The sequence below is a fragment of the Daucus carota genome, chromosome 2 (genome assembly GCF_001625215.2).
Source record: "Daucus carota subsp. sativus chromosome 2, DH1 v3.0, whole genome shotgun sequence".
In the NCBI taxonomy this organism is placed as follows: Eukaryota; Viridiplantae; Streptophyta; class Magnoliopsida; order Apiales; family Apiaceae; genus Daucus; species Daucus carota.
Window position 1 is genome coordinate 51,373,366 of NC_030382.2, and position 27,153 is coordinate 51,400,518.

Here is a 27,153-nt window from a genome sequence, read left to right on the forward strand (position 1 = left end):
TTTAGAAAGACGATATCAATGTTCATTTGATTTACTTCTCAATTTCACAAAGCGACAATTTTTAAGTATCATCTTAATGAACATTATTATCATAAATCAAGAATATGTCTTAAAGAATATCATATCTTCACTTTGACTGTAAACCAAATTATCAGTCTGAACCTTGTATTTTCCTTTAACCCATATATCTATTTTTAAAAAATATCCACATAATTTTAAATATAATTCTACAAAATAGAACCACTCTCTCTATTCTTTATCATCCTTTTCCCCATAAAGTATATAGAGTTTAAATTTTCCGTATAACACATAGAAAAAAGATAAAATATTAAAGGAACCACCTTTGCTAAAAATATTACTCCCTCCGTTTCAATTTACATGTCCACTTTGAAGAAAATTTTTTGTTTCAAATTAGTTGTCCACTTCAACTTTCAATGCAAAATTATATTTCCAAAGTCAATTCTACTCCACATATTTCTTGTTTATATTTCCCAAATCAATCTCATTCCACATATTATAGTCATTCAATGCATCTAATTTGTTAACATCCACTTTTTGTTAACATCCACTTTTCTTAAACTGTGTAATATTTTTAAAATGGACATCTATTTTGAAACGGAGGGAGTACTATTACATAGAGAAAAGATCAAATATTAAACTTTGATTGTCACCTCCCCTCCCATACGGTAAGTAACTTAAAAACCAGGAACCAACCTAGTTGTCTTGTGGTATGGCACATCTGCGACACTTCTCTCTTTTCATAATAAGATCATTTTCTTTTTCTTTGTAACTTGTTCACCTCTTTTTCCCCCCGGGTAGAATGTAAGGATCGAAACCCCACCCCCAATTACCAAAGGGCTGAAAATTTACCAAAAGGTGTTCTTTTTTCTGTCACAGGATTATGAAAGGGGTCAGAGGAGGATGAGGATTTAAGTCCATTGGATTTGGTGGGTGTTTGGGAGCAGGTGTTTCTGGGCTTAAAAGCCTGGAAGCCCGCTCCTCTTGTGTTGATGCCTGTTTGGCAAGTTCTTTAAAGCATTTAATTGAGGAGAAAAAAGCTCAGAAAAGAAGTTGCATAACGTAGCTTTTATTTGGCCTTAGCTTCTTTCCATTAGCTCCTTTCTAACACAAAATGATGATGCATGTTATTCTAGTTATGTGATTGAGAGCTTAACGTGGTAGCCACAATCCTTTAACAATTATTTCTCTTTCGTCTAGAAACCTCCCTTTTTTTAAGCTCAGCCAAACGGCCCCTTAATAACCTATTCTACACCAGGCTGCACACAGGGGTTCCCATTTGGAGCGAACCTGCCTTTCAGCCTTCCAGCAGATAAACTAAATATGGCTACCTAAATCTATTGACCAATGTAATTTCTATACATTCGTCCAATGTAATTTCTATAAGTCAAGTAGTCATCAACAACTTACAAGGGACGGCATGTGTGTTCATTTTTCAAAAACATCCTAGGATGGGAAACAATATTCCCAACTGTGATCTGTTCTTCCAAAAAAAAAAAACCAATATTATCTTCGAAATTGAAGTGCATTCATGAGACCAGAACAGATGAACTTTGTTCCCAATGAATTTGGGATTTTAAAGATTATATTGCTTGCAGAACTCCTTCACTGCCTCGAACATAATCTCGGATTCTTCGGCCATAGTTGAGATTCTTTCAGCCTCTTCTACTGCTTGAGCTGTCAGACATGCCTGGTTGTCCGCTTCAACAAGCCAGAAGGCAGCAATTCTTGCAGCTGCTTCCGGTGTGTCAGGGTTTGATACATCAAAATTTTTACAAGTCCCTGGATTAACATCCCTTGCTTTTGGTGTAGGTATTTTCGAACTTGAACCTGAATTTTTGATCTTGTAACATTGCTCAACCTGCACTTTGAGGGAATACAAGCAAGACCAGAAAAATTAATCAGGCTTTAGGTAAACAAATGTTGAAAGTTGCTAGACAGCGGGTGAACACAAGTACATAGATTAACTCCTCTGAGCATTCAACAAGAAGTGTGGATATATCTTTTATAATATTAAATTTCTGATATCTCAAAAATTGGTTAACTAGAATCTCACGGTAATGCATAAGTAGTAAAACGGGTATCTGGGTGACAAGCACCAAGAGACAATATAAATAGGACTTGATAGAAAACTCAAGAGTCAGAAACTCATTTTACCTTTTCAAGCCTTCCCTGCAGAGTAAGTCTTCTAACCATTGAACTCAGATATCTTCTAAAATTATAGGGCACCTTGTGTCTTTGCTGCAGTAAGAATGTATTGTAAGAAACCCAAGAACAGAATACACAGAAATGAACAAGACAACAGACAACTACTCTCCTCTTGGTGATAAGAGGTCGAGGGTATATGCCTTAGCAGAGGCACGCAATTATATAAATTTTTGTCAGTGACCTTCACAAAAAAAGATGACTACTGTACTTTAATTACAAGTTTTCTCTTCTTTTCTACAATACTGTCCAGTCCTTTTATTATGATTCCACGATCCTGTGCTTGAGTGAGTAGATTACTGGTACATTAGTATTATGGTCTACAGTATATATCATATGTTTAAATCTCATCAGAAAATAAAATAATCTTGTATCTAACCTCAATAAAGCTGGCGATAGCATTAAAATCAGCCCCGTTTGAATCTTTAATCGAGGATATTGCATCAAAAACCATGCTGTATATACAAGGCATTACATCAGGTCTCTGGTAATCATGAACATGAAAATGTACAAACTTCTTTGAAGTCAACCAAAAATAATAACAAAAGATTCTGCCAATTTACAAGTCTTATTCTCCGTTTGTAAGTTAAAAACAGCCGAACTAATAACCCAGGCCCAAATGTTAAAAAACTTCATGCAGAAAGTCTATCAATTAGTCCAAAAAAGAGAGAAACGGCACAAACCTCCTATTTATTATGATTCCACCATCCTGTGAAGTTCTAGGAGTATTAGTGGCTGTGGCACCATTGACAGGTACAAGAGCAAGAGCATTATCAGCATTTTGGGTAGTAGGAAGTGAACCACATGTAATGGTTAAGACAAGATCGTCCTCTTTCGGAGCTTGTGGAATGCTCGCAATACCCAAGTTACGCCATTTATCCTGATGATCATTAGGAAAAAAGGTGACACTAGTTATAAGATTGCAAAATACATATAACAATCAAATGAAGGCTACAAAAACACTAAAGAAGTGTACATAAACCCCAAGTCAATTACGTAGAGGCAATTTATTCGATATTATTGACATTATAATTTGATAGCATGAATGATGAATGATTACATAAACCCCAACATCATCATGATCTGGTGCATCCAGTCATTGCATACTGTATAGTCAAACTCAAAAGATAATTCATACAATTGACCTAGTAATCCAGAAAATAAAAATTGCAGTACGAAAGATTATACAATCATAAGCCAGATGAGGCGTGCTAACCACATACAATCACAAACAACCTAATCATGTACTAATTCAAAGCATAGAGCCCTTCCGGGGCCCTCTTTTCACGGAAATTCTGCGTACATCTTACCCTCCTCAAATTCTAACACGATGATTTATACAACAAAATATATTTCAAAACCGAAATTAAAAAAAAGACGGGAATTAAAGAGTGCACCTTGAGATCAATGTTGGAGCGGTTGGAGAGAGCAAGAGCGAAATCAGGGTCAGTGAGAATAGTCTTCCACTTGCCAGGGCCGTGTTTCTCGACGCCTGCTTTGAGTGCTTCTTCTTCCTCTTTGCTCCACTTGTGTTTCTGTATCCCCATCTTCATTTCCTCTTTTTCATCTTCATTTTCTGCGTATCTTTTTCTATTTATACACGCAGCGTAGCTCCCCCAGATTATTACCAAATATTTTTTCATTATTATTATTTTTATATTTTATGAAAATCGAGGCACTTGTAGAAAGCGGAGAGTAGCCACGTGGCTCTTGTTCTTGGTGTTTAGACAGAGACAGACCCAGAGTTCACACATTCTCACCGCCTTGCTGAGGCTTTTGCGAAAATCATGATGGAATTGGATATGGTCCGGTCTAGTTGGTAGAAATCTTTTGGGCCCACTGGATCAAAGATTCAAAATTATTCTTACTCGAATTTTTTTAATGACTTTATAAACCCTAAACACTAATTGTCGCTAATTTAATTTCAAGTATAAAATTTTATAAATAAATATCTAAGACCTAACTTATTAGGTTTTTAGTTATTAAAAGTTAAAATGTACGATGTTATGTTTTTGTTTATTTGAAAAATAAAATTGTCGAAACTTGACTTCGTGTTATGTTTTATTGAAAAATGTAAAACGCAAATCGAAGTGATGTTTTGAACTGACAACAGAGGTTTTCTCCCCAAAACAGTGACATTTAGGACATTAGAGCAAGTCCGAGAGATGCCCTATATCATGTCCTAAGTTATTATTTTGGACATTTGATGGAAAAAGTTGATCCAACAATGTGCCAGTATACCTTATATCACTAGGACAACCTCCTCAAATCTTATTTTTGAGGCACATCTCTAATTGCCCTATCCCAATATTTATTTATAAATTCTCATCAGCAAACTCTTTCTCTCTACAATTATATTATGCTTTAATAGTGAAAAAGAGTCTTTAATAATAAAATATTAAACATCTTATGGGAATAAGGCACATTGTTGAAGTTCAAGTTAGTAAAATATGTTCTAGATTACTAGGACATAATATTTTATATTATATTTAGGGCTTGAACTAGGATAATCTTGGACTTGCTCCTAGGTATTCAAATTGTGACTCCGAGAGTTTTTTCTCTTAATATAGGTCCATCATTATTGAAGAGCGTAAACCAATCAAAATGAAGCAAATTTATCGATCTTCATGATTATTGTGTACGCATGTACACATAATATAAAAATTGTCTCTTACAAGATTAATGTCTGTGGAGTTTCGTTTCCTGTTATATCAATAGTATATTTTAGATTTTTATTGTTAAATAATTTTTATAGTCCGATAAATCTACTTTTTATATATAAAAAAAAGTTGTCTCATTAGTTTAAAAATTTTATATACTAACATTTGGAAATTCGATCAATATGATTGGTTTGTATATCAATTAAATTTAAAGTATAAATGATAAAATTATAAAATAAATTATCAATTATGTGTGAATGACACATGTTATAAGCTTTCTTCTTCTTTTTGCAGGTTATTATCGATCAACTGTTGTAACACAAAATTTTAATATTTAAAAATATTAATTAAATACCCAATCAATTTTAAATTTTACTCCCTCCGTCTCTCTCACTTCTTAACATGGGGGGACGGGGGCGTGACACGGACTTTAATGCTCTTATAAAGTATATTTCTATAATTTTTTTAGAAAATTTTATTTTATTAAATAAAAATTTGATGTTAAATTTTTATTAGTTTAAGAAATTTTAGAAAAAGGTTATAGAACTATGTGTTATAGACGCATTAAAATGTGTGTCGAGCAGTGAAAAAGAAATGTTAAGAAAGGAAAGACACAAAGGGAGTAATTGAATATCTCAAAATTTTAATTTTTTTTTAAATTTTAGATTGAATAAATCTGAAATTTTCAAGTAAAAAAATTTCAGAAAAATTAATATAATTTACGTAGTCACTTATCACTGCATTAAATTAAAAATTAAAAATGAACACAATAAAACAAATAACGATTTTGTGTGGAAAAAACAATTTTTTTTGACGGGCAGCAGCAATTAGATTTGTGCAACGTAGCGCAGATCCGGGTGAATACAAACCCTAACAAACGCAAATACATGCAACAATCTCTTATTTTCATCACATAATCAAATCATAAGCAAGTTGGTCCTTTATTTTATCTTTTCTTTTACAAATCCTCCCTTTCATGCTAATTTATCATTCTTCTATATTCATCTGTGATCAAGTTTGTTCATGCACCTGTTCTTGTTCATGTATTTTCACTGTGTTTTGATTTCTTTCATTTAATTATCTGTTGGTTACAAAAATAGATTTATTTTTCTATTTATGCTAATTTATAATCGAAGAAATGGTGGATTAAACGTGATTTAACAAAGAAGAGATGAAAAGGGCTGATTGATCATTGTTACATGTTATGATATGTTTATTTTGCAACTGTGTTTGATGTCTGATACATGAATCTGTACAAATGTTTGGGCATTTCGGTCACAGTCTTACGATGTAGATCGTAATTTAGAAATTTCCTACTTTGGAAGTGGGGACCATTTAAGTTGATTTTGTGGATTCATGTATGGAATCATGGGCCCATCTGCTGACAGGCCATGCCCTGTGAATATATTGAGTTTGATGCCTCTGAATATGGGTGCTTCAGGCCCATCTGTTTAAGCAATTTGCATATGTTTGAACTACACTTACCTCTTGTCTTCAAAGATGAAATGTGTGTTGGTTTTAGATTAAATTAGGTGTTACTTTAATCAACAAGCTCTCATTGTTTCGATTTTAAGTTTTAACACATACAGTCCGTAGGGGAAATAACTTAAATGTGTTTTTATAATTATTCTGCTAGTTGCAGGGGAAGGTTTTGTCAATTCTAGTTATGTTTAGGAAATGTTGCATTTGAGTATTTGATGTGTTTACCGGCTAAGAGCTAAATTAATTATTTTCGCTTTAATGCAGTCATGGCAGGCTTGGCTCCAGAAGCGGCACAATTTGATGTGCGTCAGTATGATGCAAAGATGAGTGATCTGTAAGTTTCTTCATTGCAAACAAACAACTTTTTATATTTTATGTAACTTCATAATTATAACATTTATCTGCTATATCTTGACTGATTTGTGTAGATTATCGGTTGATGGGCAAGATTTCTTCACATCTTACGATGAAGTTTTTGACAGTTTTGATGCTATGGAATTGCAGGAGAATCTTCTTAGAGGCATATATGCCTATGGTAAGTATGCGTTTTCTCATAGTACACATGCCTATTGATTTACGTTTTTATTCCTGTACATGTTAGCATATATGGCCTAGGGTGTCTACCCACCTTGGGCCTAAAAATGACCTTATATGTCTATCTCACAACTATTTCTTTATAAACATCATAGAAATATCGTTTTTCATATTTCCTTCTGTCGGCTGATACAAGTGCCTTGTTTTTAAAGGTTTTGAAAAGCCCTCTGCGATCCAACAAAGGGGAATTGTCCCATTTTGCAAGGGCCTTGATGTCATTCAGCAGGCTCAGTCTGGAACTGGAAAAACAGCAACTTTCTGCTCTGGAATCTTGCAGCAACTTGATTATGGCATTGTCCAGTGCCAAGCACTGGTTTTGGCACCCACACGAGAACTTGCACAACAGATTGAGAAGGTCATGAGGGCACTTGGTGACTATCTTGGTGTGAAGGTTCATGCTTGTGTTGGTGGGACCAGCGTTCGCGAAGATCAGAGAATTCTTTTAAGCGGTGTTCATGTTGTTGTGGGTACTCCTGGTCGTGTCTTTGACATGTTGAGGAGACAGTCTCTTCGTGCAGATTATATCAAGATGTTTGTATTGGATGAAGCAGATGAAATGCTTTCACGTGGTTTTAAGGATCAGGTGTGTATTAATTTTCTATTTTATAATAGTTCTCTATGCTTATCACTAGTATATCAAGGAGTGTCATATGGCTATTAGCTATATATGAGTGCAAGTTATTCACAATTTTGTGGTGATTTAAATACTTACTTCTGACTTTATACGTACAATGTATATGAGACTATAGTGTGCTCTTCACAATTGCAAGTTATACGAAGTTCCTTATTTATGTATGTGAAAGACATTGGCTGCAAGTTCCTTAAATGAGCTTCTCTTGGGCTGTCAGGGGTCACAAGTTAGGTAATAAGTAGAACATGGTAACACTTAAACTGCAATTTATTCAAGCACAACATGAAATAATTTTTTTAAAGTATGCCGTGATCATATGCATAAAACTTATAGGAGAACTGCACTGGTTGTTTTCATTAGACCATTCCTGAAAGAGTTCCTGAACAAAACCCTGAAGGTTTCTTGATGGTGATTACAGCATGGAGTCTAGATATTTGTTCATGCCATGGAGTCTAGATATTCCTATATAAGATCAAAATATTTCAGCACAGTCAGTTAATTTGAAGGTGTTTTCGACTTTCTGGATTAATCCATTTTGCTGCTTTTACTACATATGTTTTCAGAAATCATATTTCTTTCTGCAGTTTGTGCTGACGTCATTCAGTTGTTTTGGTCATTATTTATATTATTACCTTTTTCCTGAAAATTTTGGTGTGAATTATTGTTGGGGTCTGGCCGTCTGGTTGTGCTTCCTTGATATCTATACTGATATTTGATGTATTCCTGTTAGATTTATGACATTTTTCAATTGCTACCTGCTAAAATTCAAGTCGGAGTGTTCTCTGCAACAATGCCACCAGAAGCCCTTGATATCACTAGGAAGTTCATGAATAAGCCTGTGAGAATCTTGGTTAAGCGTGATGAACTAACACTTGAAGGTATCAAGCAATTTTATGTTAACGTTGAAAAGGAAGAATGGAAGCTTGAAACACTCTGCGACCTTTATGAGACTCTTGCAATCACCCAGAGTGTCATTTTCGTCAACACCAGGCGGAAGGTCGATTGGCTGACTGACAAAATGAGAAGCCGTGACCACACTGTCTCAGCTACCCATGGAGACATGGATCAGAACACAAGGGACATAATTATGCGCGAATTTCGTTCGGGCTCTTCCCGTGTTCTGATCACCACTGATCTGTTGGCCCGTGGGATAGATGTACAACAAGTATCCCTTGTTATAAACTTTGATTTGCCGACTCAGCCAGAAAATTACCTTCATCGTATTGGGCGAAGTGGACGGTTCGGAAGAAAAGGTGTAGCCATCAATTTCGTGACTCAGGATGATGAAAGAATGCTGTTTGACATTCAGAAGTTCTACAATGTGATCGTTGAGGAACTGCCATCGAATGTCGCTGAGCTCCTCTAATGGAGAAGTAAGTTTTATAATTAATTTTCAATGCTTAAACGCCACTAAATTTGGTCTGTTTCTGCGTTTTGCTATAGAGAGTTGATATGTCGCTTGCCAAACAATCCAGGAGGCACAAGCAACACAAATTTTGTTGGGTAGGATTTTGTTTTGTGTTTCGTTAAGCTTTCATTTTCAATTTTCCTTTTTCCGAATATTCTGGTACAAGAACACTTGCTGTGATGACGATATTATTGCATTTTATGAGTTACAGAGTGGATTAAACCATTTTCTTTCTGATAATCTCTTCTTGCTTCCGTGCTTAATCTAGCTGCTACCATCTTTTTCTATTTTCTGCAAATCACTTTCCAGTTAAAGCTTCCAAATCAGGTTGTAGAAATCGGAAATCATAACTAATCAGTTGACCTACCGATTCAGGATTTAGTAGAGATTTATCGAAGATTTTTCCGATAATAATGAATTTTCAGTCAAATCAGATTCGGCAAAATATTTTATAAGAATCATCGGAGATTTTTATAACACTGCTCTCAATACATAATAAATACAGTCACGGTACGTATCTTCCGAATAATTAAAAGAAAAATTAGTCACTCTCTGAAGATATATTCAATCTGCTTTTAATATATAAATTTTTTAACTTTTCGCACAGCACCAAATTATGATTCAGAGTCAGCAAACTCATGCAAGTACATAATAATTACAAAACGGTAAAATTTCAGAAAGAACAATCAACCAATGAGTGAAAAAAAACAAACAATAAAGTTTCACTTTTTATTTTGTCCCCAATCCCATTATAAGTTGAACAAGAACCACCACACAGTTAAGCAAAGCCCATAAGCACTTTTTTCCAGTCTTTATTCCCCTCTGTGATGGAAAATTTCAGATCCAAGTCATGCAGAGATATCAAAGATATGCAGCTGGAGAGGTATAGTTATGGAGATAGAGAAGTATCAGCAGCTGCTCCATCTGGGATGAACACTATGAGGAGTTACAGTACTAATTTTGCATCCTCAGTCAATCCTGCTCCACCAAGTTTTATGACAGGGAATGGTCAAGAATTACAGATGAAGAAGGCGAAGAGCAATCAAGGGTCTATCGCGAAAAGCTGGAGCTTCAATGATCCCGAGATGAAGCGGAAGAAGAGGGTTGCTGGATATAAGGTTTATGCAGTGGAGGGTAAGATGAAAGGGTCTTTGAGAAAGAGTTTCAGGTGGATTAAGGACATTGTGTATGGATGGAGGTGACTTTGAATGAGTTTGTTCTGTTCTGGGTATTTCTAGTTTATTTGCAGTTGTATTTTGTACAAGAGTTGCATCTAATGATGCTATATGTGTTGGTTCTCAAATGTTTGGTTAAATGAAGCTTTTTTCTTGAATAATTGCATCAGATTAATGTTTATAGTTGTTATGGACTAAACTGAAATTAGTAAGCAAAGTTAGGAATGGAAAGACAGAGTGAAAAGAGGCCAGGGCATTCAGATTACTTGCATCTCAGTCACATTCTTATGTATCAAAGGATTATCGGCAACTTAATTGTTATATCTATCTGCTATAAATAATCTATCAACTAATCTCAGGACACGGAGAGCATTGCTTCAAAGACCTTCAGTTTTGAGCGACGTAAATCAAACTTAATCGATAAAGACATGAAATAATGATTAATCAGAAATTAATTAGATGGATTAAAAGATCAGATATTTACAATTCAATGAGTTACGAAATGGGAATTAATAAGTGATTAATCAAAATTATTACCAACTGTTAGAATAATGGTTTTGAGTAGTTTCTTTTCGGATTTAGCAATGAGCAGATGATCCACACCTCAGAATCCTTTTTGGCAATTAATCACTCATGATATTCTCCCAAACGGAATCAAATATTTGAGCATTACTTCACAACTGCACAAGCATGTACCGTAATAATATAAAAAGGAATAATTCTTAGGAAAAAAAATGTACTGCACTATATATGCCTCAAGCAACATGTGTCATACAATATTAGTTATGAGGTTGTCAACGCTCCCAGAAGTTTGTTTGCATAAATTATGGGGAAAGAGTTCTTCCAAAGCCAATTGCCAAGATGTATAATAGAAAATTCGATGAGCTGCTTTAATGAACAAACAAGAGTTCCACAATCACAAATTCACAATAGATGGAAACTAGCATAACCTTGGTTGTTGGAAAGCTAGATTAAACATGTTTATTACACACGGCAACAACTCTGGTATGGGGAATCTAAAGAGAAATTTCTGAATTTTATGAAGAGAGAGAGTGACACGTCTTTGAAGAGTTGACAAAGGCTAACATCACAAGTACATCTGCTCAATGTTTTAAACAGACTGAAGTCTTAGTAATTAGCCAAAGAAAAATCGATACAATGGCATTGATCGCCATATTACAGAAATATAGCTTAGTTTATAAGGATAAAGCTTAGGGGTAAGGCACAGATGGGAGACTCCATTAACACAGCTCATCACATTTCAACAAGGCTATTTTAGATGGATGGATTTGACCCGTTAACCTTAACTGGGATAATCTTTAGCTGGAAATGCAAGTCTGTAACAGACAGTATCTCTTGCTCATTCTATCCACTTCATACTATGCACACCAGATCCAATTCCTAGAGAAGTACGCAAAAGCAGCATACATTGACAATGTGTACCCTTTCATAATTTACAGAGCAACGGAGTGACAGCAAAGGAGTGAGCAAGTAATCACACTATTTAATGGTGCAGCCTCTCATCATTAATATGCAGACCTTCGATGCCTTTAAGACTAGACTCAAGGTTTTTGTTTCTACCGGAAGTACTGTGCTTTTGATCTGATGATACAACTGGTGAACTTCTTTGTGCAGAACTAGAAATCTTGCGAACTGTTCCTGGGCTTGCATCAGTTGCGCGAGCGCGTACAGAGTCAAAATCCCCAGAAATCGCTGGTTCACGACTGCCAGAGACACCAGGTCGCCTGGATGATCCACTTGTTCGCATATTATTAGAATTGGGTAACTGCAAAAACAACCCGAGAGTAATCAATTAACAGATATAAAATCTACATAATCGCATAACATTAGAATTGAGCAACTTTATCCTCTTGCCAAACACTAAAATCCAGACTACATTCCTATATGTTTTCATTCAGTCACAGAAACCACAAGTGCAAGTCGTAAAAGCATATTGGTCATACATCTGCTCATCGCCAACAAAACACAAATCCCCCCCCCCCCCCCCCCCACCCCCCAAATCCCAACCCCCAAAAAAAAATAAAAATATATAAGATTAAATGAAGTCACTTAGTCCAACGTGAAGAAGTAGCAAAGAGTATAAACATCATGTTGGGTGTTGGGGCTTTCCTCTAATACTACCTTAAGGTTTTATAGGAGTTTGTTACTTAACATGATACCACGCTAGCGGGAGACTCGAACGGCTTTCCTCTAATACCTTAAGGTTTTAAATGAGTTTGTTACTTAACATGATACCAGGCTAGCAAGAGAGTCGAACGGATTTCCTCTAATACCTTAAGGTCTTAAATGAGTTGTTACTTAACATGGTACCAGGCTAGCGGGAGACTCGAGTTCGACTCCCCACCACTCCCAATATTCTCATAATTTATTATAGACATGGAAGGCAAAATTATGCCCAAAGATGGGCACCAAGCCTTTCTCAACACCTTGAGGTTTTAGGAGAAATGATCACTTAACATGTAATTGGTCTCCATTAACAAGATTGGAACAAAGAAATGCTTTCTTATTAAATCATTCCACAAGTGTTGGTGAGAATGTGAGTCATGATGAGAAAGGAAAAAAGTAACACTTAAATAAATGCGATCTGAATAAAGGCGCCTCAGATCGCGGGCGATCGTGTCTCGGTTTATTCATGGTGACGAACCAGAAGATATGAACAATTTTTCAGTTAACTTTGATATGTACGACTTTAATGACATGGCATACTGATTGCAGGAAGAAGAGAAGATGAGAACAGTGTGAGTGTATATATCTACAATGTGACATCTGCTAAATTAGGGATATCACAGTCTCCTCAAATTTGGGCCCCAAACCTTTATTTTTAAATAGCCCAGTACTAGTGTATTTATATAAGTCCTAATGTTTTAAAAACCCAGGTCCAAATTGTATCATTTAATTCCTAGGAAGCACGGACACGGCAAAAAGGCTGTCGTACGCATGTCGGACACGGTCGTGTCCCGTGTCGCCGTAACATAGTCGGTGCTTCCTAGTTTAATTCCAAAAACATTACAAATCACATGTAATCACATTTAACTTATAAAAATACACAATGAATTTTATAATATATAAGTATATTATTAATTAAAATGTATATTGTATTTTACAATATGTATAAAACTATTTAAAAAAAATTCTTTCGCACCCACGCATTCCATCATAACAAATACACTGAAAGTGATGTTTCGTGTATCCGTTTCCGTACCCCGTCCTATGTAACTATGCTACGACTTATATAGATTGCAGCTAAGAAAGCATCAACCGTACCCCACATACAGTATCTGCAGAAATCAACTGAACACTAATCTAATGGGTCTTAGATGATGTGGTGTTGAATGCACAAGCCACAAACAAAATCTATTTTATTCTCATCTTTCCATTTCGGCTTTGTTTTTAGTAGAGCAAACACAACTTACTTCATCCGGAATAGGATTCTTTTGTTTAGATAAGCTTCCAGAAATAAAAGGCAGTCCAGTACTTCTACTACGAGAGGGATTTGCTGAAGACCAACCAGCGTGCCTACCTTCATCACCACCTGCTTGTTAAAAACAGCATAAACCATTAATCTTCAGGCTTATTTACTTCTGATGAAGAACTCATAAAATTAAAAAAATAAAACCATTTGCGATATATAAGTCAAGTTGAAACTTGAACCCTATCTTATGTGTGAAGACTATTACCACATCAAACCCTTAAAAGGACGTTTCAGTGGTTATCTTAGCTTAACATAAGACCTTAATTAAAATCAATCCAAGACCCCTCAATACTACACTTAACTAACAATAAAACTACTGATAGTTTACCAAATAATCAGTCAGTTCAAATACAGACAAGGTGAACACGATCACCTCAATTTCATGATAGCTTATACTGAAATAGCTAAAAAAAACCACCTGACTGTCGATTAACATTGGCAGCAGCTGGAGGCATCCCAGAACTTGAACCAACATTAGCTCCCTGTTTGCAAGAGATTATATCAACTGAGCATGATTGTAGTAAATAGACTAGGATAGATTACTCCCCACAAGAGAAAGACTTACAAGAGCACGAGATGGAGGATTTGCAAGTTGTGATTGCTGGTATTTCAGAATAGTCCAGTCAAATACATAATCAAACTGAAAGCCTGAAGTAAAAAGATCTGCTTAGCATTGGAAAACAAGATACCATGTTAAGTATAACCACCATTATGGAATTTGGAAAACACAAACCTTCACGAATAAAAAGGTCACGGAATATTCTCTTAAGATAAGCGTAATCTGGTTTATCATCAAAGCGTAGTGAACGGCAATAATGGAAGTATGATGCAAATTCTGTGGGATATCCTCGACATAAAGCCTACATTAAAACAGTTGCCTCTCTAGTTAGGGTTAAGGTGCACCTATTCATTTGCATCAACAAGTTCTAAAAAAGTAAATTATACCTCTATAGAAGTTGAAACCTTTTTTTCACTAATCTTTTCGTACTTCTGTTTCTTGTTTCCTGCCTTTAGTCCCTGCCATGGGAGGCTATAGAATGCAGAAAAACATATGCTTAACAAAAAGACAAGTATTGATGCAGTTACAGGTCCAAACAACAAAAATAACATAGCTACCTTCCTCTTAGAAAATACATGAGAACATATCCAAGTGATTCTAAATCATCCCTCCTACTTTGTTCTGATAAAAAAAACAAAAACATTAACCTGTGTTCAGCAAATGCCGAGTAGTATCACTAATCAAGAAATATTCATCTATATTATAACTAAGATTCATATAAAAAATAAGAAGATAAGAATGCAGCGTAAATACCAATGCCAAGGTGTGTATTCATGCTAGCATATCTTGCTGTCCCCGTCAAATTTTTATTTTCTCTGCATATAATACATGTTATAAAAAGAAAACATCATGACATAATCACAAAATTATCATATTAAGATGTCATGGGCAACTTAAAAAATCCAAGAACCAAGCAAAGGTTATAAAGTAATTATGATTTTGGAAATTAAATTACTACCTTGGACATGGCATTGAACAAAACTAAAACAATTGCCTCCATATTCCACAACTAGGATAACCTTATATTTAGCTCATAAAATACAAGGGTACATATTCGGTCCAGGAGAATAACAAGTAGCACATACAGTGAAGTTATATATAGCATTGCTGTATTGTAAAAGAAAAAGCTCAACCCCAACGACATATCAATAATATTATGTAAACTAAACCATACCATTTGGATAAACCCAAGAGATGCAAATATAGAAAATGTAGATTACTTTTTATATAAAATGAGTGTAAAAGAGATCTTAGTCCAGCCACCAAATGTCAATATATTATTATATTAGATGCTAAAAGCATACATTTTAGATTCACAAATAATACACGCTCTAGGGAATAAAAAAATTAAGGGACTCCTAGAAACTACAAGAAATAACATAAAATGAATCTATTATTCATTTTAAAAGAAAAGATCTTTGATTCCTGCCAAAACAAAAGGTATATTCATTATTAAGAGACTAGAGGCATGGTTAAAAAACAACAAATAATCACTTTCGTATAAAATGTTTTAGAATAGCATAATTATATGTATCAATCATCCAAATAATCTTGCACTAGGTGATTCACAAGTAACATATAGCAGATTAGATTGATAGTATTACAGGGAGTTTATAAAAGAAAATAGGAGTGAAAAGAGTATGTATCATTACCGACAACATAAATGAAGAGAGAGAAAATTAAAACCTTAATTCCGGTGTAATATTTAAACTAATTTAGTGATTGAAAGTTGCTTTAAACTCACCTATACGGGATGTGCTGATGAGTTGTGGAGTCCCTGTACTTCTTTGCAAGTCCAAAGTCAATAGCATAGACCTATAATCCGATTAGATAGAATTATTTAAAGCAGACAACAACAAAAAAATAACGGAAGTGCCTACAAACACATGAACTGTAGAATTTACCTGATTTGCTCGTCTTCCTAAACCCATAAGAAAGTTGTCTGGTTTAATGTCCCTGTGAAGGAATGATTTTGAATGAACAAACTCAACCCGGTTCACCTGTGAAGAATAAAAGCATGACAACAAAAATGTAAAATGTACAATAATTATAGTGCGCAACATAAAACCTATCAAATTGGGAAAAAAAAATTTACCATCTGATCTGCTAGCATCAAAACAGTCTTTAAAGACAGCTTTCTACTACAAAAGTTAAACAAGTCCTCAAGGCTGGGACCCAGCAAATCCATCACAAGAACATTATAGTCTCCTTCAACCCCAAACCATCTCACATTCGGAATTCCAGCTACAAATAATAGAACATTATACTAAAAGTTGAAAAGACATAAAGATATCACACAGTAACAAAAGAATGAAACATTTTATTACTTCCTCCTTGTAGTATCTTGTACAGCTTAGATTCGTATAGCAACTGAGGATGCTTTGTCTTGATATTTTCCTGGGTAGAAATTAACAGCAAAAAAACAATTGGTGAAACACTAATATGAAATATCATCAAATCATTTTTCTTTGCTAATTTAAAGGACAACATGTGTCGTATTTGGGAATCAAGTACATGTAATATTTTCAAGAGTGCATAATATGTTATCTAACAAATCATCAAAATTATAAGAAAAATGAAGTGACAAATCACTTCAGGCTCTTATTGATTACAATAGTTATTAGAGACTTTAGAGCAAGTCCAATAGGTGTGCTAAATCAAGTCTTAAATCCAAAAATAGGGAATATGAGATAAAATTGCACTCCAACACTATGCTAGTGATGTGCTAAATCACTAGCACAAGCCTCCCCTTCCCTATTTTTAGAATATGCTAGCCACTTCTAAACTATTTTTATCATTATAATATTCATTTCCCTCTTTCCTCCACATCATTTCTTTCTCTTTTTTCCCTCTCTCCTCCACTATTTAATATTATTATAATAATAGGGAATGGATATAGGGAGTACTATTGGAGCTCATGTGCTAAATCTTGTGCTAAATCACTAAAACATATTATTTTATAATATTTTTAGGGAACCTCTTAGCATAGTGTTGGACTTGCTCTTAAGGATGACTATGAAAGTCTTAAAATTAGTATTAAACTCAATGTAACCGTCCGGCATATATTCATGCCCCTCTCCATTCAATTTAACACATTTAGTACAACTTTAGGAGGAGCATGATGGTTGAATCAATAAATGCAGCGTCATTTAATGCGAGTGGCGAGGCAAGGCAAGGCAACAAGGGTTTTAAATGGATTAATCGAGAAGTGAGGCTTCGCCCTTTATAAATGTTTTCATTTAATGTTGCAATTATATATATTATGATTATGTGTGTGTGTGTGTGTATCTACATGTGTGTGTGTACCACTTAGAACTAGTATATAGTTAAAAACTTTAAAACTAATAGATGTGCCTCCGCATAAATTTATCTTGTATTTTAATATTAAATGTACTTATTAAGTTTCTTTTTTGTAAATGTTTTTATAAGAATGAGAAATTGTTGTGTTATGCTAAAAGATATTTTAAAAAAGAACATTAAGTAATTTGTAAAAAAAAAACGTTGTGTCCTGCAACTGAACAACACAATGGAACCAAAAGACAAAAGCATAACTCTGAATTCAACTCCGAGTTCAGCACAAATAACTAATTTGATCATGACCTACATTCGACCATTTATAACATTAAATAACAATATGATACTCCCTCCCACCCAACTCTTGCCTATGGGTCTGGAACGGCAGACCAACAATATCATAGTTGTGAATAACCAAGTACTATAAGATACTAATGAAATATGATTTCAAGTGTAAAAGTTTGGGTACTTTAAAACTTTGGGTTACAAATTATTTTATGTAATATACTATCTTTATATATAACATTAGAATAACAATATGACACTCCCTCCCACCCAACTCTAAACCTATGGGTCTGGCACGACGGACCAACAATATCATGTTGTGAATAACCAAGTACTATAAGATACTCATGAAATATGATTTCAAGTGTAAAAGTTTGGGTTGCAAATTATTTTATGTAATATACTATCTTCATATATTCCTGAAACATACTTTACAAATAGAAATTTTAGTATTTTGTATGGCTTCAGCAACAATTACATACAAAACATACGATTTATATGCCACAAATGTATAACTAATTAAAAAAAATATCATTATTACAAAAAACAATAATTAGACAAATTTTTGAAATAAGGTGCATTTTTTAGATCGATTGCCTCATACAAGCGAGGAGGTATTTTTTCAACTCTAGATAAACCCACACTGACAACAATGAATAAATGACACAACAAGGTCTTATTTTAACTGGCATTCATTATTCAACAAAATCATTCTCAATTTGGGTTAGTTAAAAACAAATGAATGACACTAACAAATTCTCATAATAACCGGCATTCACAGTTCAACTAAATAATGCTCATTTTGGTTATTAAGATATCCTTGAAAGTGTTATGTTACTATCCCAAGCAAAGAGATACTTTAAATCGAGCAAAAACATACAGGTAGGTTAAGCTATATTGTGCGCACACAATTTTATTAGAAAGAAGCTATACAACATTAAACATTTTAAACAAGATACCTGCAAACACTTCTTAACTAGTTCCCATTAAATTCAAATTCTTAACCTAACAGTCACAAAAAGAAATAGAACACATGTAATGTAACTCACTAGCTTAATAGCTACTTCTTCATTTGTCTGAATATTTGTACCTGCAAACCAAAATTTAAGACTTTTTCGATTAGTACACTTCGAAGAAAGAAACAACACAATCATACATAAATATATATATCAATATGCCAAGAGGCGGGGAGAGAGGGAGAGAGAGAGGGGGGGGGGGAGAGGGTACCGAGATAGATCTCTCCGAATGAACCGCTACCGATTTTGCGGCCAAGGCGAAACTTATTACCGACTCGAGGCTCCATCAATTACTCGAATAGCTTAGATAGAAGCTAAAGCCCTAAATTTTAATGAAATTTAAGATAATGAAAAGAGGAAATTGAGAATCGGAGGATCGAGAAAAGCGGCGGTGGCAACGACCGTACAAGAAATGGCGATATATATATGCGGGTGTGTCTGTATAATGAAGAGAGGAGAGGGAGATTGATGGAAGAGATCAACGGAAAGAATGTTTAATTAGGTGGATTGTAACGGAGAGATTTGACGAGAGAGAGAGAGAGAGAGAGAGAGAGAGAGAGAGAGAGAGAGAGAGAGAGAGAGAGAGAGATGGGGACAAAAGAAGGCATCAACCTCATCATATCACCCACTCTCTTTGTTCTTGCCTTTGATCCAATCGAACATCCCTTTTTTCCTTTTTTTTTTTTTACTTATTTACATTTTCTTTAATTAATTACTGTGCTTTTCCTTTTGTTACTCTTGTTTATTCTACCTGTTTTTCTATATTTCAATTTCTTGTTTAATACAGTAGAATTGTTCGAGGTTGGTTTGTTTTTGCAATTTCTATCATCTGAGGCCTTTTTTAGACTTTTTCACTTCCAATCTCTAAAGAAGGGGATATTTGTACCAAAAAGGAAAATATATTTTTATATAAAAATGTACTATTTTGACAATAATCCTATTTATTAGTATTTTTAAAAAATCAGGCCAATTATATTTTTTAATAAATTGAACAAAATATCAATGTATAACTGATCTATATATTATGCTGCTATGTATACTGTAGATAAAAGCTGTACACAACCTATTCTCTATCTTGCTTGATGAACACCTTCAAAGTTCAAGCAATGCTACTACTATACAGGACATTAACCTGGAGGAATGAACAAGGGCAACTGAAGAAATTGACCAACTGCCAATGATCCCAACAATGAATATTGACAGAACCAAGAAAAAATAAAATTATGTGAGAGACATGCTAATACGTGGAGTCGACGAAGAATATCTCCTCTGCAACCTCAATTTTAACTGTCGGATTGATGCATCTACTCTTGCTGAGAACCCTATCTTGGTTTCTTGTCTAGCTTTCGACAGCTCTCTTCTCCACATGGATCGGTCCTCTTTGTCTTTTTTGTAGTACTTGATTTCTTGAATTACATGGTGATCCATTGGATTGAAGGCCCGCTGGAAGGATATATGAGCTAGGTAGGGGAGATTACAGGCAACTGGCACTAATAGAGTGGTGAGCCAGTATAGTGGTGCAGGACCCAGAGCTTCTTCCAGTATTTTAAAATCATTTCCAGAGTAAACCGGTGAAATCAGACCATATAGAAAAAGAAATATATACCAAGTGACGACGCTTCCCCACACAAGGAAGTGTTGTATCCATGTGAAGTGACTCATTATGAGGGCAATCTGACAGTTGACAGCCCAAATGATGCAAGTAAACATAGTGGTACCCACAGCAGCCATATCTGCGGTTTGGCCCTCTGAGCGGAAAGCTTGGTCGTAAAAGATGATGATGTTAACAAAGAAAATAACCAAGGAGGAATACAGACCATTTCCCATCCACCCAATTATCCGATACCAGTCGAAGAATAAGTTCTTTGGTCCTTGCTGATACAATGCTGGAAACTGTATAGAGACAACTACTGTGTAAGTGTGCAAACATTGGCAGACGAACGTACACTGGAAGTGCAAATATGTAGCGGTGGACTGACCTGTAAACAGACCTCAGAAGAAACATCTTGTTCGAAGACACCGAGTGAAATGACAGGCCATGAAGTAAGAACCACATTGAATAGCAACATATACCAGTCATCATAGACGGATTGCCCAGAGAAGCCAGTGAATGCCTCGAAGTAAAATAGCGTAAGCCCAAAAGCTATGTTCTTGTAGAAGAAATAACAAATCTGGATGTACAGAGTTGCAGTTCAGTGAGAATGAATGAGTTAGCAATAAAAATACGTCGCAAGAGGGAGTACATATTTTATATGTCACAACTTTGTGTATGCATGAAAATATATCCTACAGTTGGTAATCATTTGAGCATTTAGAAAAGAAAGACATTTTTGTATACAGTTACGCTGTTGACCTGAAAATACACAATATATATTTTTGAGAACCTATTTATTACCATTTGAGCAATCCTCTTGTAGCACCAGTGCCCATGTACAACCAGAAGTCTCTCCAGAAACCGGAACTGTGCAATGGAAAAGTCACTAGCCATCACAGCCTGTATAAAGCCAACAATTTTGTGAGATGGAAAACAGGAGTAAAGAATGACGAGCATTTTTCCAAGAGAAATAAATAATCCTAAACTACTAGTGCCTCTACACCTATATCTACATAACCACAAATTAAAGGTGACTAGAGTATGTCTGCAAACTGTAAGAGTTAAAAGCTGTTACTCCCAGAATTTCATTTACAAGCAGCACTGCAAAGCGAAATTTCTCATTTATTATGTCTAGATAACATTTAAATACTTAGACTTCACACTAACAGAAGATTGTACACATGTTAAAACTCTACAAGTTCATAAGGTCCATTTGTTATTTCTCTTTGCAATCTAACCCATGCTTTGCGATGGAGATGTATTGACACGTACCAAAACAAGAAAGCCTTTTATCATTATTATTCCAAACTAGCCAGAATATATCATGAAAAGTATTATTGTTTAATAACTGTATAGAAGCAACTTGTTATAGCGAACCTGCATTCCTTCCACACCACTGATTCCTATACCAATATCTGCCTCTTGAATCATTCCAACATCATTTGCACCATCACCAATTGCTAACGTTATCTTTCCCGTACCTTCTTTTACTAATCTTGTTACCTGAAGCGGCAATAACATAATTTACAGATCTAACAAGTAACAACCACATATTTTAGCAGAAATAGGAGAATTAAAACTCAGTGAATAACAATATTTACCAGCGCCTTCTGCTTGGGAGAAACACGGCAGCATATCACAGATGCACAATTAACTGCTAGTTTTAAGAAATGAGTCTTCATATCATTTTCCAAGGCATAAGCTAACGCTTTGCCATCAATGATTAAGGCAAACGCAGCATGAGGGTCCTTTTCAAGCTTGACCATTTGAGAAGCAACGGTAATTTGCATCAAAATGTTCTCCTTAAGCAACTGACATATAATGACTATAAGTTATCTGTATTGAATTGATACACATTTGTCAGTTACATTATGCATCAAAGGTGGATACCTTTTTAGAATCTTGGGCCATAATGTCGATGTTTGCTGATATGCATATCTGTCTCATGCCCTGTCGAAGCAGACTGCATGCATATCTGCACCATAAAATACAACCTAAGTCACACTTACTGGTGTAACTTACATGAAAAGTGAGCTTCAAACTATGTTTGATCACTTAAGGCCTTAAACATACCCAATGTTAATTGCAGTTTCCATCTTATCACCAGTAAGGACCCAGAATTTCAGACCTGCTTGTGCTAGTTTATCAATACACTGAGGCACCTGAATTTGAAACAAAATTATTGACTTAAGAGTTTAGAAAGGAGCATAAGGAAGAAAACAAAATGCTAAATGAAGATTAATCATTTCACAAAAGATGACGTTCTTACCCCTTTCTGAAGTTTGTCCTCCACAGCTGTTGCACCAATAAGAAATAAATCTCTTTCCATCATGTCCGATAATTTATCAAGTATCAGCTCCCTGTCACCGCCAATAGAAGTCTTTGCTTTAAGAAACTCTTCACTCCAAGCAGTGTACTCGGCTTCTTCTAGCTTCTTATAAGCAAGTGCAAGAGTCCGTAACCCAGCTTCCCCATATTCATTCAGATGCTTCATGGTAGCTTCTTCAAATATTCTTCCACTCTTAGATAAACGGTCAAAGATGATGCTAAACAATAAATTAAAAATGAATATATATTAATCACAGTCTTCATGGAAGAGATTAACTAGAAAGGTATCAAATTTAATTACCAAAGAAAAAGGGGAGAAAAGTGTGCATTTAATGAGCTCAAGCTTCTATCTCATTTAATGTTTCCCTTTTTCATCTAATATGAACAAATGAATTTTAAAAAATAATATCAACATTTGCAATATTGATCGAGCAATGCACAGTATAGGCTACACAATTAGTGTGTTTGCAGCATAGAACATGCAAAGGGTCTAAAAAGCAAACCTGTCTGCGCCTTTACACAGCAGAAAAATCTTTCCATTCTCATCCCTAACAATCACAGACATTCGCTTCCTTTTGCTAGTGAAATCCAGAAGATTAAGAATTTTGAACTCCCTGAGAATTTATCAATAAGTATTAATCTTATGCATTAATCTGAGACTAAAAGGTCAAATAAAATAACACAAAAGCCTAACATGTTACCTTTCAACAATTTCTCGAGAAGAAGGATGACATTCACGCACATATATGCTTGTTTGGCTTCGTTTACAATATTCAAAACCAAATTCTCTTGCTGCCACAAGAAAAGCTCTTTCATCTGGTGACTCTGCTTCGTAGTCATAACCACCAGTTTCATCATTTAGTTCTGGAATTGCAGTGTGACAAACAGCAAGAATTCGGAAAAATAACAAAATTAGATCTGCAAATGGTTCTCTTGACCAATTTCCGTTCATGATGCGGTTGTCCTCAAAATTAAAACCTTTAATCACAGGTTTCTGATGCTTTACACCCATTGGCGTACTGATATTCTCCAGCTCAATCTCAGATGGTCCAAAACTAGGCCTTTTGTTCTTTAATAATACTTCTGTACTATTTCTACGGCTAAAATTGCCTGGAAATTCGGGATCTTGCCCATCAAGGTCCATTGCCATCTGCTTTGCAGCTGCAACTTCTACTTCACTAGCAGACAAGCCATATGCAGTCCCAGCTATGGAACACTTGATAAAATCCATCTGATTGCATGTCAAAGTTCCAGTTTTATCAGAGAGAATTGTATCAACCTGGCCTAACTCCTCATTCAAATTTGATGTCCGTGCTTGAGCAGGAGTTCCTGTCTCTTCATCATACATGTGTATGTCCTTGTTAATGAATTTTGCTTGAAGGACCTTCACAAGCTCAATAGAAACATACAACGAGATGGGAATTAGGTATCCATAAAGGATAAGAGCAGTGATTAGATGATAAAATCCAGATAGGTTAGCATGACTAGGATCATAAAGATGACCATCATCTGGAGGCAAATACCACCAGTCTGGCATCTGGTCTTTTGTCTTAACAGCAAAACCTATTGAACTAATTACTGAGATAAAAACTAGTAGTGTGAAGAGGATATAAATAATCTTGTCCATCTGTTTTTCAATCCTGCTTCTTTTTGAAGGAGATTTTGTAGCATTTTGCATGACTTTGCTATCATGGCCGGTGAATATTACAACTCCATACACATAACTTGTATTCCGCAGCTTTGAATCTCGAAGAAGAATTTGACTAGGATCAAGAGGATAGACCTGGTTGTTAAGCTCTAGATTACCAACAAAAGTGTAAAGGTTAGGGTTGGGGTCTTCACATCTAATTGTTCCTGTGAAATTCTTGAAAGAGTCATCGTCATTTAGGGGTAGAGTCACCTCTAAAGCTCTTTTAACCTTCAGGTTCGTCTCTCCATCTAAATTCATAGTCTCTACGTAACATATCCCATCTTCATAACTAGATGACAGAAAAAACAAATCCGCAGGGAAAAATTGATCCTTTTCTACTTTTACCACATCTCCAACCTGAATCTTCAACCATGGTTTACAAGAAAATTCGCCATTCCCTTTATGGGTGATGGCTTTCCGCAGATTAACCTTCATATCTTGTACAAATCTACGCCAGTCTTCCATTGCTTCCTTTGCCATACTAAGTCCAACCACAAAAGCCAAAGGAGAAATCATGCTAACCGGTAAAAATGGAGTAACAGGTGTTAGTGATAAGATTGCAGCCAGGAGAAAGTATACATTGGCAACGCGCCGGAATTGCTCAAAGATTGCTTTAGGTATAAAAGTTATAACATTGTATTTTGTAGTGGATATGTAATTATACGAGTACTTAAGAGGTTTCCTTTGGTGGAGACGAGGCTGGTTGCAATATACTATTCGTGAATATCCAGGACCTTGAATTTGATGTGGACCCTCGGCTTCATCACGAGGCGGCCTAACACAACCAAATGTGTAAAGACTGCTCCGACGGACCTTTGCCCTCACCCTGCCATGCGCCATCTCTCAGGCACCAAAATTCCAAATTTGGCATCAACGGTGACTGTTAAAACTGAATCACACTCTCGGCTAATCCCCTGATTGTTAAAGAAAATAAAGTGATAAATAGAATTTCAAAAGATGAAAACCTGAAAACAGTAAGTCAAGAAGACCAGTCAACCCCCAAGCTTCCCCAAAACTAAAACCCACAAAGGGAATGAAACTTAGCACCAATTATATTAACAATAAACACATTGGGAAACAAATTCAATTAAAGCCCATTTCACCTACAAGAAGAACAGTGATCCTGAAAAGTTTATAACACACTTTAAGACTTAAACACTTTACACACTAGTAGCTTGTATAACACATGGTCGACAAAGAACAACAATAAAATCATAATTAGACATCATAATTAGCTCAAGAACTCCAAACCCAACTGTAATAATGTATAATCATTGTGTGTGAAAGCTAAAAACTAAAGAACCCATCTAAACGATGAGCTTAATTGGACATTTTACACACTTTTTCGCTCCCAGCCTAAAAATCTGACAAACTCACAAACCCAATCACCACAAAGAAAGAAACGTTAAAGTAAAAGCATTAATTCGCAGTGAAGACAGAAGAGATGAAAATATTACCTAAAAAAGATGGGTTGTCAGCAGAGCCAGATGATGAGTCAACAAATGAGATCAGAAAAAAATAAAAAGGCCCAGCTTAAGCGTAGCAGATGTGCGCAGAGACAAAGATTGAATGCCAGTTCGTGTGTGTGTCTCATACAACTGTGAGTATTATTTAATAGATATAAATATGTACGAGAGAGAGAGAGAGAGGGAGCGAGAGAGAGTCTATTTCCGACCCAATTTTAACCAGTAAATCAGTGTGTTCCGGGCCCTCTGTCAGGATGTGAAGCAGTGCTGTGTGTATCATATGTATGTATAGTTCGTACTTTTTCTATCGATCTTTATCTTTATTAAACACTTGCAAACGTGTTTACTCGTTTTCGATTGTGATTACCGTGTTAGAATATAAACCAAACTACGCAAAAATTACACGCATTTTCCCCGAGTTACTTTCTTTAAATATGCACTTCAATGAATTTGTATTTTCAAGTTATATCTCATGTATATCTTTGTAATTTTTAATGAACATATAAATTTTTAATACTATTTTTATACCTATTTTAACATTATTTAGGATAAGTAGATAACACGTAAAGGCAATGGTCTCATAAAAACAAATCTAATATTAAGCCAAATTTTCAAACAAATTGTATCTTAATTGTAAAAGTAATGATTTTAGAAATATAACTAATTTTCTTTTTTTAATCTAAATTAATAAACTTAATACCTCTGCAATTGTTTTTTTTTTAAATAGAATTCGGTGATAATTGTTGATACGGAAATCGTCTGACGCCACAAAGAACTAAGTAAAACTTTTTACTAGAAAAATGGTCTATAAGATGATGAATGGTGATTACACGAGTCGATGAGTACCTTCAATGCTGTTTTAACCGTATATATTTTCCGGTGCAACAGAACACTGAGGAAGCTGAAATTCAGTTGATGCTTCGTGCATCGTTTAATTCTGAATAAATTGTCTTAAATAATCATACGACCTTTACTGGGTGTTTATATTAATGGAGTGCGGCTTAAATTAGTACAGTAGTATGTACATACCTTAAGTAGAGTTCACCTTTAAATTATGAGATTTAAACTTTTATTTGAAAATCTTACAAATTCCAATATCCTTGATTAAATAAATTTTAACATTTATATAAACTGACTAATTCCACTTTTATTCACACGTCTTGTAGGAACATTTCTTTTCATTTGAATGTTTTATCCGATGGAATAGCATGATATCTATATATGTCTAAAAAAATTAAATATATTTTTTAAACAA

At 35.0% G+C, this 27,153-nt stretch overlaps 5 protein-coding genes across 5 annotated transcripts; 2 read left to right on the forward strand and 3 right to left on the reverse strand.

The window, feature by feature from the left end:
• Positions 1–1,253: 1,253 nt before the first annotated feature.
• LOC108208221 (telomere repeat-binding factor 4) lies at positions 1,254–3,998 on the reverse strand. The gene is made up of 5 exons (XM_017378730.2): positions 3,621–3,998; positions 2,907–3,103; positions 2,603–2,678; positions 2,176–2,259; positions 1,254–1,879 (listed from the first exon to the last, which is right to left on the reverse strand). Exons 1-5 carry the CDS (start codon positions 3,864–3,866, stop codon positions 1,595–1,597), a joined length of 888 nt encoding a protein of 295 aa, XP_017234219.1. The 5' UTR covers positions 3,867–3,998; the 3' UTR covers positions 1,254–1,594.
• A 2,513-nt stretch (positions 3,999–6,511) lies between these two features.
• Positions 6,512–9,230, forward strand: LOC108208126 (eukaryotic initiation factor 4A-8). Its single transcript, XM_017378614.2, has 4 exons — positions 6,512–6,699; positions 6,794–6,900; positions 7,112–7,542; positions 8,321–9,230. The coding sequence occupies exons 1-4, from the start codon at positions 6,632–6,634 to the stop codon at positions 8,954–8,956; spliced, it is 1,242 nt and encodes a 413-aa protein (XP_017234103.1). The 5' UTR covers positions 6,512–6,631; the 3' UTR covers positions 8,957–9,230.
• Positions 9,231–9,825: 595 nt separating this feature from the next.
• On the forward strand, positions 9,826–10,200 carry LOC108208054 (uncharacterized). The gene has a single exon (XM_017378529.2). It carries the CDS (start codon positions 9,826–9,828, stop codon positions 10,198–10,200), a length of 375 nt encoding a protein of 124 aa, XP_017234018.1.
• An 835-nt stretch (positions 10,201–11,035) lies between these two features.
• LOC108209847 (casein kinase 1-like protein 2) lies at positions 11,036–19,483 on the reverse strand. The gene is made up of 14 exons (XM_017380998.2): positions 19,032–19,483; positions 18,854–18,894; positions 16,553–16,622; positions 16,321–16,469; positions 16,130–16,225; positions 15,970–16,040; positions 14,979–15,040; positions 14,783–14,846; positions 14,612–14,696; positions 14,400–14,526; positions 14,232–14,314; positions 14,085–14,148; positions 13,608–13,726; positions 11,036–11,959 (listed from the first exon to the last, which is right to left on the reverse strand). The coding sequence occupies exons 1-14, from the start codon at positions 19,105–19,107 to the stop codon at positions 11,678–11,680; spliced, it is 1,389 nt and encodes a 462-aa protein (XP_017236487.1). The 5' UTR covers positions 19,108–19,483; the 3' UTR covers positions 11,036–11,677.
• A 324-nt stretch (positions 19,484–19,807) lies between these two features.
• LOC108209258 (probable phospholipid-transporting ATPase 4) lies at positions 19,808–26,195 on the reverse strand. Its single transcript, XM_017380068.2, has 11 exons — positions 25,890–26,195; positions 23,444–25,346; positions 23,246–23,356; positions 22,684–22,960; positions 22,488–22,576; positions 22,305–22,389; positions 22,016–22,225; positions 21,792–21,917; positions 21,216–21,314; positions 20,800–20,991; positions 19,808–20,713 (listed from the first exon to the last, which is right to left on the reverse strand). The coding sequence occupies exons 2-11, from the start codon at positions 25,270–25,272 to the stop codon at positions 20,042–20,044; spliced, it is 3,690 nt and encodes a 1,229-aa protein (XP_017235557.1). The 5' UTR covers positions 25,273–25,346; positions 25,890–26,195; the 3' UTR covers positions 19,808–20,041.
• Positions 26,196–27,153: the final 958 nt, after the last annotated feature.

Excerpts from the sequence above, each read along its gene's own strand:
- LOC108208221 (XM_017378730.2), bottom strand. The coding sequence starts at position 3,866 with ATGAAAAAATATTTGGTAATAATCTGGGGGAGCTACGCTGCGTGTATA. Across the intron at positions 2,679-2,906 it reads GGAATCATAATAAATAGGAG|CATGGTTTTTGATGCAATAT; the intron begins GTTTGTGCCGTT and ends TTGTATATACAG. Across the intron at positions 2,260-2,602 it reads CTATCGCCAGCTTTATTGAG|CAAAGACACAAGGTGCCCTA; the intron begins GTTAGATACAAG and ends TTCTTACTGCAG.
- LOC108209847 (XM_017380998.2), bottom strand. The coding sequence starts at position 19,107 with ATGGAGCCTCGAGTCGGTAATAAGTTTCGCCTTGGCCGCAAAATCGGT. Across the intron at positions 16,041-16,129 it reads TAGGAAGACGAGCAAATCAG|GTCTATGCTATTGACTTTGG; the intron begins GTAAATTCTACA and ends ATCGGATTATAG. Across the intron at positions 11,960-13,607 it reads AGAATCCTATTCCGGATGAA|TTACCCAATTCTAATAATAT; the intron begins GTAAGTTGTGTT and ends TTGTTTTTGCAG.
- LOC108209258 (XM_017380068.2), bottom strand. The coding sequence starts at position 25,272 with ATGGCGCATGGCAGGGTGAGGGCAAAGGTCCGTCGGAGCAGTCTTTAC. Across the intron at positions 22,961-23,245 it reads CTGTGTAAAGGCGCAGACAG|CATCATCTTTGACCGTTTAT; the intron begins GTTTGCTTTTTA and ends TTTATTGTTTAG. Across the intron at positions 22,226-22,304 it reads TGGCCCAAGATTCTAAAAAG|TTGCTTAAGGAGAACATTTT; the intron begins GTATCCACCTTT and ends ATTATATGTCAG.
- LOC108208126 (XM_017378614.2), top strand. The coding sequence starts at position 6,632 with ATGGCAGGCTTGGCTCCAGAAGCGGCACAATTTGATGTGCGTCAGTAT. Across the intron at positions 6,700-6,793 it reads GATGCAAAGATGAGTGATCT|ATTATCGGTTGATGGGCAAG; the intron begins GTAAGTTTCTTC and ends TGATTTGTGTAG. Across the intron at positions 7,543-8,320 it reads CACGTGGTTTTAAGGATCAG|ATTTATGACATTTTTCAATT; the intron begins GTGTGTATTAAT and ends TATTCCTGTTAG.
- LOC108208054 (XM_017378529.2), top strand. The coding sequence starts at position 9,826 with ATGGAAAATTTCAGATCCAAGTCATGCAGAGATATCAAAGATATGCAG.